The 20,155-nt window shown below is 49.9% G+C and overlaps 1 protein-coding gene across 1 annotated transcript; it reads left to right on the top strand.

Annotated features, from left to right (window-relative positions):
- Nucleotides 1–9,997: 9,997 nt before the first annotated feature.
- Nucleotides 9,998–13,313, top strand: LOC144094599 (uncharacterized). Its single transcript, XM_077628515.1, has 2 exons — nucleotides 9,998–10,190; nucleotides 12,882–13,313. Exons 1-2 carry the CDS (start codon nucleotides 10,030–10,032, stop codon nucleotides 13,192–13,194), a joined length of 474 nt encoding a protein of 157 aa, XP_077484641.1. The 5' UTR covers nucleotides 9,998–10,029; the 3' UTR covers nucleotides 13,195–13,313.
- The last annotated feature ends 6,842 nt before the right edge of the window (nucleotides 13,314–20,155 follow it).

Genomic DNA, 20,155 nt, shown 5'->3' with positions numbered 1-20,155 from the left:
CCCCAACAGTCGTGGTTCTATCCCGCGTCCTTGGGCCAGCAGCCCAACGCCATAGCCACAAAGCCACCGCAGAGGGCGCCACTGTCCAGGAGAGACGCGGAAAAACACGGCAAGGGGCGTGGAAAGAAAATGCAAACTTTGGAGCAAGGCGTGGGAGCGCATTTGATTTGGACTACACATCGCGGAGTCTGTAGCATGGCCTACGATGAATGTTTGGGCGAGATTGTTGTGACAGCTGAGAAGAGTGTATGCAAGGCATGGGAGAGGAGGAGGGGGGGAGGGGGTGCTCACTATACCAACAGCGAATCTAAAGCTCTTCGCCGTATGTTTCCGGTTCGTTTTGCGTTTGTTGACCAGCCTGAAACACATTAAACATTTCGCTACGAAGTGAACCTACGCGACGAAGGTAACATATACCTCTCCAAACAGTAGGGATGTGAGAATAATCGAAAAATTCGAATTGCGAATCAAGTATCTTTTCGTTTGATGCGGCGAACAAATCAACTAGTTCATATTCATAATTATTCGAAACGAATCATATCTGTTCTCGTGCGTGCCAATTATTTTCTATTGATTGCTGCGAATTAAATTCCACAAACAGGACTTACACAGCCACCGCATACCATGCTGCTGCGAGCAGTATGCTAGGGATGGTGTGTTCAGCGCTGCGACGCGATCTATTCGTGTGGCAGATATCATAGGGCTCATATATGGCCTCGGAGGTCTGACAACACTGCAGTGCTCAGACAGGTTCAGTAAGCCCTGCCTTGATGTCCGGTATCGGAGGCCGTGGTTGCTGCCGTGAGCGAGTGGAATTCACTTCCGCTTGGTGTATTTCTACCGAATGATGTAGAATTATTTTTGACAACTTAAGCCGATGTCAAAGTGTGATGTGCGCTTCTTTTTTCTACGTTATCTTCATTTTATGAGACATTATTTGCGCCTGTCCATGATTCCTCTTTTTTTTTTTTTGCTGAATGCCCCTCTTGCTTGCGACAATTAGGGGCGTGCAGTATTACGAAATAAATAAATACACAGCTCTCGCCCGTCTCATGTACTGAGATGTGGCGCTAGTAATTCTTTTTCGTCTTCAATAGTGAAAGCTAATTTTCCTGCACGTATAACTTTGGCGGCCATAGATTTAATACTCCGACATCGTGTTTGAAGTTTATTTGAAATACATTAAAAACTGATTAATCATACATAAAGAGGTCCCACAGCAATATGTTGTAATGGGACCTGTTATAATAAGATGGATGAACTAATGGCAATTGTTAGCAGCAGCAACGCAACAAGAAAACAAATAGGAAAACACAAAACATAGCATACTAGCAGTTAGAAGAAAACATTAATTTGTTGTTCACCCCCTTGTGAAAATAGAGTCGCGTCATTTAACACATGCAGCTATAACTCCATAAGTTATAGCTACGTACCGCGGTGCTGCCGCCAGCGCTTCACTGTTTCGCGCGAATACTCGCTTTGCACAACTATTCGATTCGTATTCTATTCAGTTGCGTCACTGTTTGATTATTATTCAATTCGATATCGCCGCCGCGGTGGCCCAGTGGTTATGGTGTTAAGCTTCCGACCCGAAAGACGCGGGTTCGATCCGGGCCGCAGCGGTTGCAGTTCGATGGAGGCGAAATGCTACCGGGCTCGTGTACCGTGCGATGTCAGTGCACGTTAAAGAACCCCCAGGCGGTCGAAATTATCGGGAGCCATCCACCAGGGCGTCCCTCAGCCGATGCCCGATGGGGCAGTTGCCACCTGCCACGGTGGGCAGATTGTGATGATGTGAATAGGTCACATGACATGCCACGTGACACCTGTCACGTGACTGCACTGACGCTGCCCTCTTGGAAGCCTACCCTAGTTGAGCTTTCGCTTCAAAAGTACTTTTTGCACACTCCATGCAAGGCATCACAGAGATTGTGGAATCCATGTTCATCTGACCAGTCCGTGGTTCCGTGCGGAAATTGGTTTCTGGGGAAAGGGAATAGCGCAGTATCTGTGCCACATATCGGCGGACACCCTGAACCGCGCCGTAAGGGAAGGGGTAAAGGAGGTAGTGAAAGAAGAAAGGAAGAAAGAGGTGCCGTAGCTGATGGTCTCCGAAATAATTTCGACCACCTGGGGATCTTTAGGGTGCCTCGATGCGTGCGCCCCCGCTTTTAGTCCCTTTGAACCACTCGACGCAGCCTAAACCAGTTTTCGCGCGCTCCCTCCGCCATTGTGTTGCCCACGTCGACCTCGCCGCTCTGCAGTCGTGCGGGTGTCACTGCTGCGTGCCTGCGTTCGCCCGACTTTCATCGCCGTCAATGCCTGGATGGTGTGTTCCTCAGTGCTCCAACCATGCGAGAAATTTTTGGAGGATGTTCCATTTTCCAAGAGACCCGAAAAGGAGGCTGCAGTGGATGGTCCGGATCAAGCGTGTCAAGTGGCAACCGACGAACTCCTCATGTGTCTGTAGTGTAAGTACTCATGTTGGTTCAGTGCTGTTTTTGTTGCGATTTGCCGCTTTTGCGTTTAGCCAGCTAAGTGTAGTACTACATTTGTACTGGTCAGATGTCATTTCCGCACCATTCGGATTGCTCGGCGTAAAAATAAAGGCACGTTTCAGCGCCGAACCGGGCATTGCCTGCCGCTTGCCTGTTTACGTCGGAAATTGCATGACAATGTTTTCGCTCGTGAATGCGTACCAAACGTGCCTTTCGCCGCTTCTGTTCATTAGAAAATAATTGCCTTTACGAGGCGCTTGTTAGCGAACCGCGGCCGGCACGAATCAAGGCACAGAGCACGAGAACAAGCGAGGGGCACGTAAGCTGTGGCAATTACTGTGCATCTGAGTCGTCTAGGAACCAATACGAATTAATTTACATACGTTTTTTTTAGTTTTTGACACGTATGCTGCGGTGGGCAGCTCGCGCTGCTTAGCCCGATGCTTCATCCAACGGCGCCGCATTAGGTCAGTAAGTAAGATTAACAGAATGTGTTAGGTGCAAATTGAGGCGCTCATTAGAGTAATTCGACTGATATATTTGGACTATTTTGTTTTATTGCGCGCTGTGTTCATTGTTTTCATTCTCGAGCAGGAAATGTGGGGGCTAATTCCAAATTCATCTGCAGGCTCGTTTTGAAGACACGAGCTTCGAACAAAACCGCGCGGACGGATGGAACCTCAAGCCCAATGCTGTCCCAAGCCGGAATATAAAGTTTCGCGAAAGTTTTGCTTCGAAGCCTGAATTCTGCATCTATGTATATATGCAATCACAACTGTTTTCTCAATTACAGTCATCTATTTAACATAGATGTCTACTTTGAAAATGTGCAATAATGTTCACGTTCCCATGAACAGAAAATATTGGTAACTTTATCATGTGTTTTCGTAACAACTAAATAAATGATTTTATGTTTGCTTGGGTAACAGTTTGTGTTCATCTAGGTATACCCAGACGAACAGGCGAGTGCTTATATTTTATAACCGTTCCTGATAATCTTTGTTTCTTCAAAACGTGCGAAACTAAGGCGCTGTGTCATTGACCGCGTCTGCTCAGTTTTCTTACCCATCCAGTGCACTCACTTTAAACGCCAACAAGCTTGGACAGAAATCAGCCGATTCGTTTCAGAAATTATAATAAACTTGGTAGTTTGAAATTAACTACAAAAGAAGTGAATTATTATTATTATTAAAGAAGTGAACAGAATTGAACGCTTTCAATTGAGGGAGGTGTGGTCTAAAACAAATTTTCAAACTCCCCCCCCCCCCCCCCCCCCACACACACACACACGCAGTGGATTACGGCATTTTTCAAGCTTTTTTGTCTGCCCGGAGATTAAACATGCGTAGGAAGGAAAACACCAACGGGTCTGCCAATACCCGCGGTGGATGCAGAATATGCCTTGACACAACCGTCATCGAGATTTAACTTGTCTAAAAAGCGGCTCAAAACTTTATTGCATGCTCCTCTGCTTAGTAGCGGTTCCCTTTATCGTAATCTATCGCAAACCTCGGGTAAATAAGCGTTTTCAGGATTTTTTCCTCTGCATCTCTAGGGGGATGGTCGCTTGACGCGAGCAAGCTAGCTGGCGACGCAAATTTGTGTTGGGGTGGAATGCTGTTTCGACGCACCAACGGGGTCAGTGCATAAGAGGTCGGTTTTGAACTATAGAGATAGATTCTAGAGAAGCTGCACTGACATAATTGGCGCATATTTTTCATACCCGCTTCCTTTGTTACCGGCGACGCCTTGACGTTGCCTGCTTGTCCCGTTTTTTAAAGCAGCAGGTTCTCCAACAAAATTTGGTATTCTATTCTCATGTAATACAAAAGCGCATCGCAAGACTCCTTACCTTTTTATTTTAAGCGCCCGCGGCGAGCAAGAAGCGAGCAGCCCTCCCCTACGAGAATGAAACCTGCATGCTGCGGGCGCGAGAATGGCGGCCGCTGTAGCAGACGACGCAGCTGTCCTCACCCTGAGCGGAAGCGTGGCCATCGGGAACCCTAGGGATCTTTAACGTGCACTGACATCGCACAGCACACGGGCGCCTTAGCGTTTCGCCTCCATCGAAACGCGCAACGACGCTTTTTGCAATCGTGAAGAAGCGTTGGTAAAAGCGAGCGAAGAACTACTGCACTAGAGACCTGCACATTTGGCACTGCTCTAGCGCGCATGTTCTAGTTCATGCCTTTTGCTGCTAGGGAAGGGCAGCTACGAGCGGCGTGACGCTACAATTAACCTGTTGAGCAAGATGGCGTCGGTTATTTACTTCAAGGATGTAATAGTTCTGTCATTTGTCTACGTTTTGAGTATTCATGATTAATCCATTGCCTAGCAAAGATGTCTAAGTCTCGCGTATGCATGCGCGCGAACAGAATATTCACCGCTAGGATTTAAAGAAATGTCATATTTGCATCGTTCATTACTAGGTTTCAAAGTAATAAGACAGAACGAATGCACAGGGAAGCAGTGAGAGGAGAGAAATCATTTGACGAAAGCAGACGATGATGATGATGATCATGACAGAAGAGCAGGTCAACGGCCAAAACGTTAACGAAAGTTGGCGCACGCAGTCCCCGCCACATGTTCATGTCTCTAGATCAGTGGGTCTTGGTGAAGAATGTATCAGAGTTTTAACGTAGTTGAAGCGAATTGATGCGTGAAAGCATGTATTCAACCTTCGCCCCTTCTCTCTGCCATGTGCATGATTTGGACACAACCACTCTTCTCGCTTCAGACTTTCTCTCCACTTAGCGGCAGCTGGCGCGACGCTCCTCGCAGCTTCCCCGAGTTTACCATAGTTACTCCGAGGCTTCACACAAGATTCTTAATTGGGTCCGTTAAGTAGTTCTTTCGCTCCTAAACATGGACGGACGATCAGACAACCTAATGCGAGCAACGTGAGCAAGCTGTAACGATTTTGCATGAGTGCTTTTATGAGGAAAGCTTTTCAAAATGCGTTTGCTTTTCGTGCTTTTCCAGTTTTGCCGCATCGAAATGTCTGAACTTTCGGCATATCATTTCGTATTTCTTTTTTTTTGGCTACTAGTACTTACCGCATTAATGCATTCGTCTTTGAATACATTCATCTTTGATTGGCAGGTGGCCCCGATCTTGGCGCAGTGTTTGCGATGAATGACTAACCATAATGCTTGCTACAATCGTTCCTGCGAGTTCATAACGGCCCGCCTCCACCCTTGTAAGCTGATACAATTGCTTACACCTATCAATCAGTGAGTGAATGCTTTCACTGTAAGGAATTTGGCGTTTTGTTTTGTTTTTAGCGTATCCTTTAATTCGTGCGGAGGATTCGGATCCATCGCCAGGACCAGAGCCGTTGCAGCTCAGCGCGTACCGCATCAGATCCTTCGCTGGCGCCGGACATCTTCCCCTCTGGGATCCCGGGGGTCGGTCTGGGGAGCGGGAGTTGAGAGCGGGGAGCGCGCTTAGCAGGGACTGGCAAAGCGCGCGGGTGGTGGTGGAAAACATTAACTGCCAAGAAATACAGAGGGGTGCAAACCCCCTAACATGGCACGAGGCAACCCTTAGGGGGCTGGCCTTACAGGGCAAAGGACAGCCCTTGGAGGGCTATCCGCTTCAGGGCGTCGGTAATTATCCGGCGCTGGTCAGCAGCGGTGCTGGCCAGTAGAGTCTCTCAGTATGGCTCCGCCGTGGTTGGGGATGGAGGGTGTGGGAAGGTAGGACATCTGAGGAGAACGTGAAGAAAGTTCCGGTTTGCCGCAGAGCTTACAGGAAGAGAGGAATTGATTGGGGGTAGCGGCCATGAAGGAGAATAGGGTAGGGAACAGTTCGAGTCTGGAGTAGGCGCCAGTGGGAGGCCTGCGTTAAGGTTAAGAAGGAAGCCGGGCGCGCGGACGCGCCGTTCTCGGGAGCGGAGAGACAGACTTCCGTAGACACAGGTCTGTAGAGCGCGAGCGGCTTTCCACTTAATCGACCTTGCTATAGGCCTTGATATAGGCTCTGCTTTGGGTTCTTGAGTGATCCCTTGCAGTAGTGCTCCCAGGCGTTTATTGGCATTGCCGCTCGCTGCCTCGCTCCTAGCCTTGTGCGTTAATCCATCGTCTAGGCCAGGTGTGCGAGGCTTCACTTCAACCTGACAGCAGATTCCCGAGGGGGGGGGGGGGGGGGGGGGCTCAGTATCACTACTCTGTCACTAAAAAATTGGCTGTGGTTTAGCTCTGGTTAAACCTGGAGTGACGCGATAGCTACAGCTGGCCGAGTGGAACTTGGTCGCGTGACAAACTACGTGATCAGCCACTGCGCCGCGCCGCCGGCAGCTGCTCCGCACCACGTGACCAACCTCGTGGCAGCGCTGCCACAGGGTGGCGGCGCCGCCACGCTGAAGGCTCGAAATGCTACCGTAATGTAGATATCGCTACAAATATTCACAGGTGATCATAAGCTGTGAGGACAAATGTGCTTTAGCAGTATTGGTTTTGTAGAGATAGCTACATTACGCTAGCATTTCGAGCCTTCAGCGTGGCGGCGCCGCCACGGCGGTTGGTAACGTGGTGCGGAGCAGCTGCCGGCGGCGCGGCGCGCCGGCGAAACCGTGTGGGGTGAGTGGAGAGGTTGAGAGAGTGAATCCACGTCCAGGGACCAAGATTAGGAGCGCCCAGCGAAACGGAGCGGCGAAAGACTGACTGCAATTCGACTGAGCGAGTTCCACTCGGCCAGCTGTAGCTATCGCGCCACTCCAGGCTTAAACAGAGCTAAACCACAGCCCATTTTTTTTTTCGTTCCGCTTCTACAATGATCGCCTTCCGCTGCGTCTTTGAATTGCATTTGCTGCGTGAGCTTCTCATGGGTGGAGGCGTCTGGAGGGTGCAGTGAGTGAGGGATGGTGGGTAGGACTTTCTGGAGGGAGGAGGGGTTAGGTCGATCGCGGATGTTGGGCGATGAAGAAGGGGTAGGGGGTGATGGGGGGCTGTTTGTGGGTGTAGAGGGTTAGGCGAACCATAAAGAAATAAATATTTTCGTGACTGGGTTTCGAACCTGCGGCGGCGCGAGCAGATCATCTTCACTGGCCACTGCACAAGAGCACTAGGCCAACTAGGCTTTCGCCGCCACCGCGCTGTGCATTGCACATCGTCGTCTTCTTCAATTAATACTACTGTCGAACTAATAAATACTCGCGCTTTGAACTATGTGGCGGTAGTGACAGAAAGCGGTGCGCTGCATGCGTTGGTGTTGTGGCAGAAACACTGCACTGGAACATAGGCCATAGGCCGCCGGAATATTACATTGGGTAAATTGGCATTGACGATGAAAAAGTTGACGCGCATAACTGGCTCCGTGGATCCGCGGGCGCCTCTAGCGCGCTTTCAGGTAAGTGGCGGTGCTGTCCACCTTCATTTTCGCGCAATGTTTTGCGCTTAGCAGTGCTAAACTGCCAGCCAATTTCTTTGTCCTGTCGTGCAATATGAAATATAATGCATTGTGCCCTCCTCTGGGCCACGACGCTTGCGTGTCACGCAGCCTGCGTTGTCTGAGCTAAGATGCACGTCAGCTGCTTCCTTGCTTGATGGGCACCGAGTGGACGTTAGAAATGCGGCTGAATCAGATGTGGCACCATGGGAGCCCACTGTGAATCGTCCGTATGGCTTTCCGGAAAGCAAGCGATGGGAAGTCGGCGTTATAACCTGACGAGAGCGCCCTATATAGGCCGCAGCTATTTTGTAAGAAAAAGAGAGCACAGGCAGCCCTATCAGTAAAGGACCTGCGAGTCCTTCCTTTGTTCATCTCAGTTCTTTCCCTTCGATTTTGCTCATCTGTGTTTATACCCACGAACCACGATGTAAACACTTGCGAATATAACTTGAATCTTCCCCTGTCAGCAAAGCCTTCCGGTGGGGCATTCAGGACTAGCCAAATGGTCTTTGCCTCTAAAAAAATGGGGCCCATGCTGAGCCTTGTGATATACGAGATCGTCCCTGGATCTCATTGCCGTAGTTCGAGCCAGGAAAATATGGAAACTAGAAAATCACCGGCAGATGCCGAGGCTACAGTGGTGTCCACCTGATTCATTCAGCGTACGACAAATACTGTCGCAGCTTTGCTGCAGCATTCTTTTCCATAATTTTGTCGCGATAACTACATTACGGTAGCATTTTGAGCCTTCAGCGTGGCGGCGCCGCCACGCTGTCACGTGGTTGGTCACGTGGTGCGGAGCAGCGGCGTCGTGGTTCGTCACTTGGTTGGTCACCTGACCAGCCATGTGGTGCGGAGCAGCTCCTGCTGCCGGCGGCGCGGCGCGCCGGCGAAACCGAGCTGCACAGCTATGCGAATGCGCCGTGTCAAGCGGGACGAAGAAGGAGCGCCCAGCGAAACGGAGCGGTGAAAGACTGACTTCGCAATTCAACTGAGCAAGTCCCACTAGGCCAGCTGTAGCTATCGCATCACTCCAGGTTTAACCAGAGCTAAACCACCGCAAATTTTTTCAGCTGTGTTTTTTATTTTAGAAATGATTCTCTGTAGTGAGATGAACAGGAGACCGCAGAAAAATATTAAGCCAAAATGTCCGCCTGTTCTATATTTGTCTGCATACCAGGGGCTCACAGAAAAGAAACTGTGAATGGGCAGTACCTTGCATTTATCTTTTTTGATTCTACTTAGACCATCGGAGTTCGGAATTCGTCCGGAGAAGCAGGAAGAGATTAAACAAGAATTACTTTGGTTTAGGCTAGTTGGTGCATAGCTTTTTTTATGATGTCAGGACGGCGCGAAAACAACAAGGACCAAAGAGGCACACGAACGAAGGCCTGTCCTGATGTGTTCGTGTGCCTCTATGGTCCTTGTTTTCGCGCCGTCCTGACATCAAAAAAGGGATTAAACAAACCCTGGGAACAACTATGTTCAGTGCTTGTTCGCAGTAAAATTCGATTCTGTGTTTCTTTGTGGTGGTGTTGAAGTTCTGTAGCAGACAACAAATTTATTAACGCGAAAATTGAATTTAAGAAAAATTCCGCCACATCGACTGAAACTCGTGACGTCAAGAATCAAAGGACTCCGTGATCACCGTGTGGAATTAAATGGCGGCGTGACCTAGCCTCAAGGATGTGATGCGAAAACGGCCGGTGTTCGCGATACCAATATCTCGTTTTCTGACCAAATCGGAGCTTATAAAATGCGCCGTTTTCACTGAAAGGAGCCTCTACGTGATTAAAAATTAAATGCAGCAATCTATCGATACAGGCCAACTTCAATTTATCCTGGTTGACTCGATGACATGAATGCGACCGAAGTCGACTCCAGTCAAGATTCCGAGAGAAGCGGAGGTTTTTAGAACAAAAGTTGTGACTCGTCCTCTACTCTCTTCCTCGACGATTTTGCACTTTCCCTCAAAGTGGACTGCAGTCGACTTCTGCCGCATTCATGTAAACGCGGCTAGTGTCCTGATGACTTGTCCTTCGCGGCTGCAGGGTCGCAGGTGATGCCTGAAGGCGGGCAACCACAGACGCATCCCATGGCGGGGGTGGCCAGGAGACAGCGGAGGGAGGCACCGCCTCGGATGAAGGCCACGCGTCAGCGGTGGTGGCGGCGGCGGTGGCCACCTCCCCCTCCTCCTCCTCAGTTCCGGTCGCAGACCAAGGGCTGCGCCTTCTGCCGCACCAACGGCGAGCGCCGCGAGTTCTACATGGGCCACACGCTGCGAGACTACAGCGGTCCAGGGTACGCGTTACGCCCGGCCGCTTCATTTAATGCTAGCCCCATGGAATATAAAGGGACTCTGAATGAACATTCACCCCAGGGTCGTTTTATAGAGGTGACTGAATGGTCTCCATAGTTCCTGCTGGCCTAGCTTCCCGTGGTCGAGGTAGTTCGCCTGAACTGAAAGCTCAGTGCAGGTTTGTGGTTATCAGTAAAGATGCGTAGTCAGTGGTAATGCCATTCATATCCGTCTGGGCCGGTTAGTCAACCGCGGCAGTCGCTGCCACGTACCCACTGCTGAGGGTAACTTTTTTGCTTGTTACAGTGAGCTTTCTTCTAACCTTGGACCATGACCGAGTTTTTTCCCCTATGGACCCGAAAGGGGCGGCTGGCAAGACGGCTCGGAAGGGAACCGTGTGGAAGCAATGTGTGCACAGTGAGGAGCGACGGTGCCGCCCGGTCGTTTTTTTTTAAAAAATACTTTAACGGAGGCACAATTTCTGCACCGCACCGTTCAAGACAACGAAAATAATGCCAGGCCATCGCCAGCGTGTGTGTGCGCGCGCGAGAGAGAAATAACATGCGTCCCTAAAGTGGCCGGGTTGAGGCTGCAGCCCGGCGCGGCGTGGTGGTTACCCAACATTTGGATGATATGGGCCACCAAGAGCACAAAAACCAGCTACGAGCGCGCGGCTACCTGCCCAAGAGCAGCAATTATAACAATAGTGAAAACAGCGCTAAAGAAGAAGCCGGAGGGCGAAACGAGGAAGTGACAGGAAAGAGCGCTGACTGACAACTAGTGACAGGAAAGAGCGCTGACTGACAACTGTTGTCAGTCAGCGCTCATTCCTGTCACTTCCTCGTTTCGCCTTCCGGCTTCTTCGTTAGCGCTGTTTTCACTATTGTCAGAATGGACCAACTAGCCCAGCAAAACGTTCTGCTAGCAGCAATTATAGTTACCTCCGTATCAACGGCGACTGGCCTTGTAGCTGCAGATTCATTGGAACACTTTTCGTGCTGAGTAGGAAACTATCACAGTATCCTGAGTGGCTTCTGGCGCCTTCTTAAAAGTGCACACATAAAGTTTTAACGCGATAGCGTTAACGGCCCAGTTCACCAGAAAAATCCTGTGTCGGCGTTGAGTGAAAAATCACGAGCATTACTCTGGCAGGTGGTGCCCAGAGAGCAACCTAGAAGGCAGGTGGTCATCACAACCTGCCCACTGGATAGTGAGCAAACTGCCCACCGCGGAAGGTGGCAGGTAACTTAATGACTGGTCGCTCAGGAAGAGCAACCTGTATAGCACAAGGACCACGACTGGGAGCACCTGCCACCTCAGGGCAGTGGCGCATGGCTTAACTGCTGCACCACTGCGTCCGGAGCAACGCTGCTGACTCGTCCTCGTCTTTTGCGCTGTAACGATAGTGGCACACCAACGTGCCCAAGCTTCAACCTTGTCCTTGCGGAGTTGTATGAGGACTCCCAGGGATCTTTGAATGTAAAGTAGAGAATGACCTTCTTTACATACATGGAAGATAACCCATTACGTTATCGCGTCATACCCTTATGACGGAGCTTAAGTGTCTCCTCCAATTGTTTTCTGTTCACAGTTGCGATGCTTATAGGATGATAACATTACCCATTCCGCAAATTGGCTGGGGGATTTGTTTTTGGAGTTTACACCGCGCAACTATGCATAAGGTGACGAAAGGTGGTTAGCCTTAGAAGCTGACTTCAGAAGTTGCGGGGGAAAATGCGAAAAGGTCGCCAGCGCTTCTGTAGAGCTTCATAAAAAAGGCAGACAATTTATCCGGCTGGGGTGATTTACATGATGGACGCTGGCCATAAATTGGCACATCAAAAGGCGAAAGTGGTTTTTCCTAGCTATCTCAGCGGCGAAAGATAGCCTCTGCGGAAACCATTGCACGCTACTCTATATGCCCCCCCTCCCTTTAGAAGCGTTGTGAATGACTCCTTGGTTGTTTACAGCGCACCATATTCTAGCACTCTGTGGGCATCGTATAAACTGGTCGTAAATAGCGCCACCTGCAGAGTCGCAGCGTCCCTGCCTTCGCTAAATAGCGCCACCTGTAGAGTCGCAGCGTCCCCGCCTTCGCTATTCGCGGTCGCTGTGGCCGTGAACGGAGCCCTGGACCCTGCCTTCGCTAAATAGCGCCACCTGTAGAGTCGCAGCGTCCCCGCCTTCGCTATTCGCGGTCGCTGTGGCCGTGAACGGAGCCCTGGACGTGCACCCGTGGTCTTCGCCTGTGCAAGCGCGTTGCTTTGGTGCAGTCTAAGTAGGTTTTTATAACCGTAAAATCTCGCTTAGAGATTTATTGACTCGACAGGCTTTATTTTTCGGCACCGATCTGACAGTTAGTCGGAGAGACCTAAATTTTGTTTTGTTGTTTCCATGGAATGCGCACTGTTTTGTGTACTTTTGGATAACCAATATATATAGAGGTTCCGTATGTGTCTCGCATATAGCTTCAACTCGACGTCTTACAAGTCAGTAAAAGTGAATCGTTCATTGGTTCGATGCCTTATTGTTTATGGAAATCGCAAACGAATAGTGACGCCTTGATATCATTCGCACGGTGAAACTCCGCATTGCAAGCTATACAATATCGATTGCGAGTGGCAGTTCAGTTTGCTGAAACATTGAGTGCAACGTCACGAAGACGTGGCGACATCACGAGTGTGCTTGCGCAGGCGAGCCGGCCGCGTCACCTGTCCAGTGTTGAGGGGATACAAGTGCCCGCAGTGCGGCTACCCAGGCGGAGACCAGGCGCACACGATCCGCTACTGCCCGCTGAACCGACGAGGCGACCTCGCGCCATCAGTGTACAATACGCCGCGGCAATCCAATGGACGCTTGCGCAGGACCAGGGCCAAGCGGGGAGAAGGACAACGACGCGACCAGATGCGGTCGGGGGGCTATGTCCCACGGCCTGGCTCTGATTGGCTGTCGAAGACACAGAGTTACGTAACGGGTCCGCGAAGGAGTGGGCGGTTCACCTATTAAGAAGCCAAGTTCAATGAGCTTCGCACCGCGTAGCTGCGGCAATGAGGGATCATTATCAAGGTTGCTCACCCATATACATTTTCTGAGCACCCATTAGCACGAATGATTGACTGTGCAGAACCTGGGATTGACTGTGCAGAACCTGGAAGTGATCATTGTCAAGTGGGCAATTCCTTTAAACCATTTCTGGTTATAACCGTCGTGATCGCATATCAAGCGGTCGCGTCGGCGACCATGACTGTCACAGGTTGGTTGCTGGGATTGAAGGAAGTGATTGCTGGTGTGCAACATTGGCGTTCATGTTATAAAATGTGCAATCCCGCATTTTTTACGAATTACTGCCGCGACAACATGTCGTAGAAGAGGTCACATGGACATGAAGTACTGTTTTCTGCGCATCAACGCCACGGCTGGATACTTGTGCTACTGGTGGAATATGCTCTAGCGTCATTTTTATCTCCCGTTTTGTACCGCAGCAGTGATGTGGAGAGCCTTGAGCATCAAGACGTCGTGCTTACTTGGCTTATGATACTTACACCATAAACATCGTCGTGAGAACTATTTTTTTTTTTTGCAGGCGTGAGCCCTAGAAAAATAGGCTCATTGAAGCTGTCGTAATTTCGTGATGTGGTCTGCACATTTCGTGTCATATAAAGCCAGCGTTACTTGGTCCACAATGCGTGCTACGTTATTTAACGCGATTTTGCGTGGTCGTCGATCGTGTGTGGTGGGCGCGTCCGTATAATGATTGAAAAAGTTTGAGCGTGGGCTGAAAAGATTCAGATCGATTTTTATCACTGCGTATGGCATCGTTTTCGCACAGCAGTTCATTGCTCGCACAGTCGTCTGATGCACGTGGTATGTTTACTAAACATACAAAGTACAAAAATATTTGTGGTTTGTTTCGTTTGTGAAGTTCTTGCCAAATAAACTTCTATTTCGAACAATAAACATCGGACTTTTTTTCTGAGGACCGGCGAATGACAGGCCTGTTCACGGATGTGGTGACTTGCCTGAAAGAAGTCACAGCGACGTCCCATCTGTGTCGCAGTATACCAAAAGGTTGTCTTTATCGTTTACGGAATTGTCTTTATCGTTTACGGATTATCCTTTACGCATGCTAGAGATATGTCGGTGCAGTCTATGCGGCGAGTAGTACAGCTAGGCGGCATTATGTACTTGATATATCAATAATTATGCACTTAATTAAAATTAACTAATCAGCTATTATATTTTAGATGTAGGCGGCAAGATTATACTGCCAAACTGGAGGCCCCCAGCATTGAACGTGAACCTAGGTTTTAAGTTTTCTCAATCGGCAATATGGTTGCAAATGGCGAACCTCCAAGATACGCTTTTGAAAGCTCGCTGAGTTCGCTTTCCCGCATTGCATATTTATAACGTGGCGCCGCTGCGCGTGGTATCGTCGCCGAAATCAGGTTAACTTGCACATCAAATACACAAACTGTGTCCGTATCTGATGCATGAAAACAGAAAACGCATTTTTTGGAAAGGTATCACCAACTTGCCGGCCGAGCTATTGTGATAAAGACAGCTACGCCATTTTATGAACACGCAATGCGGGAAAGAAAACTCAACGAGCTTTCAAATGCGTATTTTTGACGTTCGCTATTTCGAACCATGTTGATTAAGAAAATTTGAGCGCTTCGCCTTCTAGGGAACGCGGTTCGCGAGCTACGGTCTCTCCTGATGAGTGACACCCACATTCGGCATAAAAGATCGGATTATTCCGGACCAAACTAAAGCTTTCAGAGGGGCACAACAGGGAACTCTGCAGCAGACAAGAGCATGTTGTCTAGGCTCCCGAGAGCGCAATGCTCGAACTACAACAAAACGGACACTAAGACCTGAGCGCGCCACAACAAGCACACTGAGGGACGAAGTGGCACAGGTAAATGGGGGCTCGAACTTTGGAGGGTAGATGTGTAGGCCAGTTGGCGAGAAATCACGAGGGTATACACCGCAGTAGTTGCAAGTGCCGCCCTGTGTCGTCACCGTCCTGTGTCTGCTGCGGTGTATAGCCTCCTGATGGGGGGGGGGGGGGGGGGGCTCGAATCTGCTAAAGAAACCAGGCTGCTCGTGTAGAAGCCACTCACGCCAAACAGCTATTCCATCTTCGGAGGCGCTGCTTCCGTCTTCCTGCTAAGGTGCCGCCCCTTCGTCCATGTACCGTGTTCGCCAAAAGTAACCGAGCAGGCGTGTCGGCGGCGTTGCGGTCTCCGGCGCTGCGAGTGTAAACTGGCTAGCGTAGGCCTGCACTCTCGCTCAGTATTACAGCGCTCCGAAAGCGCGAAATAGCTTGACACAAATATCCAAGTATCTCAATTATAGCTTGTCACAAAAGCTACCCGCTTTCTAACCTCCAAGGAAGGAGAGCGAGGGCGAAGGATTACGTCAGCCAGTTTACACTCGCAGCCGGGAAGCAACTGCTAGCGCCACCGCTCGGCTGCGAGCCCGCTTCGGCCGTCGACGCGGTTGCTCGGTTGCTTTTGGCAAAGGCGCTACTGCATCGCGGCTGCTCGTACCGGCCGCCGAAAGCGTCACCTCGCCCCAGCAGCGGTCTCTCCGGAATTAACCCCCGGGCTGCTTTTCCCTCCCTTATCAAGTCAGCGCACAGCGATCACATGACACAGCTCGCGACCATCAGTTCTGTCATGCGCAGTTGTGCACCTAGATGACCGGAAGGTAGCGCGCGCAATTTAAATGAATAAAAGTGTCCGTAGAGACCCACTGAATTCAGTGGGCACATCTATGCTGACGGCCTTCTATTGCACGATACAACTTTGCCCCCTGAAATCAATAATGAAAACTTGGAAGTTTAAAAAAAATTGGGTAATTCGACGCCTAAATACTGATCCGTATCTGGTACATAATGTCCGCCTTGTACAGTCCAGCACAGACCGCACTGACGTATCTCCCACAGTTTTAAAATAAAAATCTGCAAGCGTTGAACCCTGTATACCACTGGACTCAATATTGTCACGTTTGAGACGTTGACAGCGTCTAGGATTGTACGCAACATCTCGCACACCAACAGAAAACGAGAAAGAGCAGTCAGTACTTTATGTGCCAGGAGCTCCTGTATCACTGTCACAAAAAAAAAAAAGTTGCCAGTGGTTTAGCTCGGTTATGCCAGCATATAAGTAGCGAGAGGTACGTTTCCCTGGCTGAGCTTGTTGTGGTCGCTGTATGTTTAGCAATGAGCGACATAAAGGCCCCATCTCGGCAGCTATGCGCCGTCTAATACACTCGGCAGTCTGGCATCTCCGTTTGGCAAGCCGTTCCTCTCTCTGTTCGGACGTCTCCGCTGCTCTCTTCGCCTTCTTACGCTCATTCTGTTGAGTTGCCAAGTGCCAGGCGACAATCTCCGGATCGGAAGAGTTAGTCTTCTCTTGTCTATACCGCCATTTAGCAGCGGCTGGACTCTCCTTCTCTGCATGCATGTCAAATGTGATACAGCCGCCCACTTCATCTCCGCCTTTTATACGCAATGCTGCGCATGCGACGCGCGGATCGGATGATAGAGCGGCGAGGCGGCGGCGAAGCGCGCGCCGCACCTGCTGCTCCTCTCCGGTTGCCATGGTAACGGCGCATGCGCGCAACTGCCCTCTCTAAGCCACCGCGAAATGCTCGACTCGTAGCCCAGTGTAGCTCTCGCTACAATATAAGTGATCAGAAGGGATGTAGGAGCAATTTTTAGGGTCTCTTTTTCAGCTGCCGTCTTCTCCGCTGTCTCATTGATAGACACGTGTCTGTACCTTGTATGGTTCTTGCTTCTAAGTGACAAAACGCGCAAAAGTAAGATTTAAGCAAATATTTTTTTTTCACTATGGTTACCTGATTACTAGATGGCGCAGCCACACTGACTGCGACATTTTATGGCGGCGGCTGCGTTTTTATGGAGGAAAAACGCTAAGGCGCCCGTGTGCTGTGCGATGTCAGTGCACGTTAAAGATCCCCAGGTGGTCGAAATTACTCCGGAGCCCTCCACTACGGCACCTCCTCTTCCTTTCTTCTTTCACTCCCTCCTTTATCCCTTCCCTTACGGCGCGGTTCAGGTGTCCAACGATATATGAGATAGATACTGCGCCATTTCCTTTCCCCCCAAAACCAATTATTATTATTATTAATGCACGTTTGCCAAAGCGGCTAACTCTGTCATTTGAAACACGTAGCATCGCCGGCTTCATCCGTGAGCTACGAGAGTTGGACACGAAATCACATCATTTAAAGCCAGCTTGGTACAGCTCAGGCTTTCCTTATCCATTTTTTTACAGTTACTACCACCGCGAATCAGTTGTGCGCAGCTAGTCCGCTGTGTAACAGGATCCCATCCAGGGGTGTGCACATAGACAAAGAAAAAATAGCTGTGGCTTAACTGTGGCTAAGCCTGGATATACAAGCGAAAGTTTCGCGCGCTCCGGACACACATCATTCCGGACACTCTTCATTCCGGACACTTTCCAGTGAAGCAGCTCGCCGGGCGATATCCGCGGGGTGGTCAGACGTCGCTTTCCGACGACGGCTCAAAGCCTCCCGCTCCCGCGCAACGCTCAGAGAAGGCGGCCCGGCCTCGCTCTCATGCATGGACACGCTCGCACTAACTAGGCTAGCGCGGCGCTTCTCTTAGCCAGAGGCGCGGCGAGTTACGTGGTCAGGCGGCGACCCAGCTGCAGAGAGCGCATGCGCCAAGCCGGCGGCGGCGTTGCCAAGGCTACTACGCCGCAGCTCCGGTTAAATGAAGGTCAAACTGCAGCCCACGGCGAAATCGACGCCACTAAACCAGTAACGCTTTCGCTTTAGAAATATGACTTCAGCATCGCTTTCGGGTCTTTGGAGGCAGGAGTAAGGTCTTGGTATACAGCTTTCGCACTAAAGAGACAGCACTGGCGATAAGCGGCTGAAGACGGTCGTTGGCGGTACAAAGTTATGAGTCTTCAAATGGTATTGTTATGAGGACAGCTCTTCGGCATGCAGTTCCATTCCGTGGCTAACAACTTCTCAACGACAGTTTACCAGTGCCGCTCAGCCCACGTCGGTGCAAGCTGTGTGGAAGGCAGTCATTTAGCGCTACCGGCTTGCGTAAAAAAGCAGCCACGCGAAAATCGCTTGTCACGTACCTTGTTTCACGGCGAGCTGCATGGGAATTCCTGGACAAAACTGAAAGGTGGCTTGTGGGACACCCTGTTCACACCGTCGCACCTTGAGCGTGAGGTAAGACACGGAGGTTGTCATTTCGGGACCCTTAGTTATAAGAAACCGTAGTGCAATCACAACCGCAAAACTGCGTCGCTGATTAGGTCGCTAGTCGTGAGCTTGTTAGGACGCTAGTCGTGAGTCGCATAAACCGTCCTGAAGGAAGTGAGAGATAAAAGAGTTTACTGAAAAGACGGGGAATGTCTCGAATTTTACTGCCGGAAATTCGCACGCTGAGCAGAGTAGACGAGCTCTCGTGCGTAGGTTTTAAAGGCGTGAGCAAAAACGAAGGGAGAATCCAACGAGTGTTAATTTTTAGACATTGCCGCATGAAAGGGACACTGAGGAGAAATTCAGGTTGGCTTGTATCCATAGAATAGCAGCTCCTGATCACAAAAACGCCACTCTTCCTGAAAACAAAGCTCTTGTAATGTAGAAAATAGCAAGAACCAAAATACAGGTATCGCCGCCACAGGTCAATCTCGCAAGAACAAGCGTGATGACTACCTAGGACAAGAGGCGCCACCTTGGAGGAATTTTCTTCATGGAAGTCACGAATCTCCGAGGCTTGCAAAGGAGGGTTGCACACCGCACCGCTAGCCGTCAGAAATCACAGTCTGCGTTTACGTCACGATTCACGTCACTCCGTTCTGTTACGTCATAAGAGTTGCCGTGGCGTCATAAGAGTTCCCCGAGTTTGAATGAGAGGGGCGGGAAAAACTTTTTCAACTTCGAATCCAAATTTCTTTGAAATAAATGCATCTTTCGCACCCGGACAAGTGGCAACAAAACCATGAAATGCCGAACTATCAGATTTTGCTAAGAAAAAAAAATGATAGAGTTCTCCTCAGTGTCCCTTTAAGCACGTTTCACTTTTTGCTATGAAATGTCCGTGGAAACTAGGTTGCAATGTTGGCCTCGAGACGTGTACTCCACGAACGCAAACTGAAATTAAAATTTCAAAAGGGGCACCCAATTACATTTTGTATTGGGAATGCGATAGCATCAGAAGCTGTTTTTACAGGATGTGGCGTCACATCCGGGTGTCTGGCGACGTCACTTCCCTACATCCAGTGGGCGAATTTTATTACCAGCTGCGCATTTTGACCCATGCACTTGTGCTAATTGCGTGGTCCGTCAGTTTACTGTCTTGATCGGATACACGCCGCTGTGGAAGACTCCAGGTTAAATTCCACCAACTCTGCTCCTTTATGGCGGGCCCGTCCATTCAACTGCGGCCGAAAAAGAACCTGCGGCCGCTGTCTAGTGCCATGAAGCCGGAAAGCATAGAAACTTCATCACAGCTACGTTTTTGTTTGTGGTAAGAAGTCGATGTACCGTAGAGTACAAAAGTGGTGTCTACGATGCCTGCCCCAGCCGTAAGGCTTGCCTTAGGCAGCTCGCCACTGAAACAATGCCCGCGGTTCGATGGTTTGCACTCAAAAAAAAAAAAGTAGAGCTTCTTCCACATGAGCGAACGTCTGATTAGACACCTGACTCCACATAGCTTGAGAGATCGGGGAGAAGGAAAGGCAGGGAACTAAGCCGAAATTGCCAATATTATCATCTTCCCGGTCGATTATCGGGACGGATAGTAATCAAGTAGGCTTTGATGCGGAAAACAGGTTTCGAAATTTTTTCATCGTGATATTGTTATGAAGACGAAGAGTGCAGTGGCGCGGGATGGAGCGCTAGCGCTAGGCTCGCAGCCATTAAATCATACTATCATCTGCCATCATGTCGC

The sequence above is a fragment of the Amblyomma americanum genome, chromosome 6 (genome assembly GCF_052857255.1).
Source record: "Amblyomma americanum isolate KBUSLIRL-KWMA chromosome 6, ASM5285725v1, whole genome shotgun sequence".
Classification (NCBI taxonomy): domain Eukaryota; kingdom Metazoa; phylum Arthropoda; class Arachnida; order Ixodida; family Ixodidae; genus Amblyomma; species Amblyomma americanum.
The sequence above is the reverse complement of the archived record's forward strand: the minus strand, read 5'-3'. Positions and strand labels throughout refer to the sequence as shown.

What these genes read in the sequence shown, in the direction of transcription:
- LOC144094599 (XM_077628515.1), top strand. Translation starts at nt 10,030, where the DNA reads ATGAAGGCCACGCGTCAGCGGTGGTGGCGGCGGCGGTGGCCACCTCCC. An exon ending in CGAGACTACAGCGGTCCAGG is followed by an intron (nt 10,191 to 12,881) that starts GTACGCGTTACG and finishes GTGCTTGCGCAG; the next exon opens with GCGAGCCGGCCGCGTCACCT.